The 2,293-nt window shown below is 34.5% G+C and overlaps 1 protein-coding gene across 1 annotated transcript in view; it reads left to right on the top strand.

The window, feature by feature from the left end:
- The window catches only part of LOC106457223 (atrial natriuretic peptide receptor 2-like), a 54,403-nt gene that overhangs the window by 14,841 nt on the left and 37,269 nt on the right, over nt 1-2,293 (top strand). The window contains exons 3-5 of the mRNA XM_022383065.1: nt 131-245; nt 1,684-1,876; nt 2,004-2,013. Of these exons, the coding sequence (XP_022238773.1) occupies nt 131-245; nt 1,684-1,876; nt 2,004-2,013 (318 nt within the window). The remainder of the gene's footprint in view (nt 1-130; nt 246-1,683; nt 1,877-2,003; nt 2,014-2,293) is intronic.

Raw genomic sequence — 2,293 nt, 5'->3', positions numbered from 1 at the left:
AGTTTCCCCTGGTGGTTCTGACAGTTATATTATGCCTTTTTTTAATAATATGAGTCAGGACACTCTTATTTTAGGTAAGATATAATTTTAAAACGAAATTGAAAAAGTAAATATTTTATACTTTTCTCAGTGATCTTGATGTGCTTATCTCCTGATACAATTCGGGAAGTTCTACTGGCGGCAGATGAGTTAAACATGGTGGACAGTGGAGAGTATGTGTTCTTCAGTATGGAACTCTACGCTAGGTAGGTATAATTCTATGAGTCCGTGAATTACCGCTCTGTTAGTGATAAATAAGTAATTTTGATTCAGTGTAAGATTTGGCATAATTTTGCCGATTTCCCTCAATCGCCTCAATATAGTGCATTCGTGACTCATATTTTCAACGGTTTACTCAAACTTGTTCCCTTTTTTCAATGATAAGTAAACACACTCTCAACAGTAAGACGTGAGGTGTTAATTATTATTTTAACTTCAAGATTCCTCTCTTCGCTGTTATTACCATTCTTCATTGACCCGTTAACAGTGAAACGAGTCTAAAAGGGTGTTTTAATGATTGTGATTATAATTTGTAAAGATCTTCTGTAGCTTCTTCCAGTTCTTTATGTGTGGGTTTGATTTCTACTTATATACAATTAAGCTTTTACCGAAAATGACGAAAATGTTACTTTTGTTACCACAGAGGGCATTTTTTATACATAATATCAAGCATACATTGTGTATATTTTACACAGTATGTTTGTATATAAATTAAGCTATATTACTATAATCGTATCATATTTCTAGTCATAAAACGATATGCGTATTAGCTATTAGCGACCCCTGGACCTCCTTAACAGCTTCATTCCTCCCAGGCTAATATAAAATGTAGTTTGTCTTATCCACTTAACCGCACAGATCAGCCCCCTTAGTATAAAAATAACATCTTGAAAATATGAGAATAAAATTTAGATATAATTAAGTTTTTTAAAACCCTCATATACCAGTTGTTTTTACAGTCACTATCCAAAGGCATTAAACAAGGCCAAAAAACGTTTGAGAAGATGTCTTGCCATTATTTCTTTGACCATGTCTATGTTTCTTAAATTGACGAAATATAGACAGCGTAATTGTTCTTGGCATCTTTCGAAGGAACATAGATCTTGGTAACTAATGAAAAGTATGTTTCGAGTGTACATTCCTCGTCTATTACAACGAAAACCTAAACAAGTAACGTATTAGTACTTGCATTTTTATGTTGATGATGAAGCCACTAACGGTTATCTGGAACCGACAAGAGTATAGTCAGCCAATCAGCAGGACTCCACCATCCATCATCCACGCCAAAGGATTGACTGTTACTCTAATAACACAATCACAGTTTAAAGTAGGGGGTGAGTGTTTTGTGATATTGCACGGATTCGACACCGGTTCGTTGTCTCCGAAATCTATAGTTCTAACACGGGTCTAATCTGTGCCCCTAAGTAAGCTGCTACGAAAAAAAAAAAAGAAAAAAAGAGATCATTTTTGTTATTCATCCGCAGCCAAAGGCTTAAGCGCATGACGTATTTAGCTAGAGAGATTTCTAAATCGACGTTTTCTTTACTTGAATAATGTGTTTTTACTTCCGCGCAATGAGTTTTTCAGTTTTCAAACAAAAAGAACATGATTTTTGTAAAATAGTATTAATGTGTCATTTTACAGCAAAAATGAAACTCTGTGGCCTTGGTATCGGGAATCAAATACAGCGGAAGAGAACGATCGTGCACGAAAGGCTTATGAGGCTCTTCTCACCATTACCTCGCCCATTCCGGAAACACCCGAATATGAAAAGTTTTCCGAAGATGTAAAACAATTAGCGAAAACTGACGTTCATTTTGATTACGGCACAGAAGAGGTATGTCAAAAACTGATACTGTATTGTTTCAGGTCTTATATTTAATATTGCTAGTTTAATAGTTTTATAGACCTCTAATAAGTTAGAAGCACACAGTTTTGTTCATATCCTACTCCTTTTTTTACAGTTCATCATAGGTGAATTTACGATCTAGAAGAAGATACAACAAACAATATTTTAGCTTCATGTATAGTATTAACAATATCAAATTATACTAATATTATACTACTAGATGTACTTGTGCAGGGTCCCCGAAAGCGTTCTGTTTCAAGAGTAAATAAAACCAAAATTAAGAGTAACAAATATTTTTATTTCCTGATTTTGAAGCTCATATGTTATGCTGTGTTGTAGCCTACAGAGTGCATAATTTGATGACGAGGAACCCACTTTGAGACTAATAATGGCTGGAGACGGCTT

The sequence above is a fragment of the Limulus polyphemus genome, unplaced genomic scaffold (assembly GCF_000517525.1).
Source record: "Limulus polyphemus unplaced genomic scaffold, Limulus_polyphemus-2.1.2 Scaffold305, whole genome shotgun sequence".
In the NCBI taxonomy this organism is placed as follows: Eukaryota; Metazoa; Arthropoda; class Merostomata; order Xiphosura; family Limulidae; genus Limulus; species Limulus polyphemus.
Note: the sequence above shows the minus strand (reverse complement) of the source record. Positions and strands in the feature narration are given on the sequence as shown.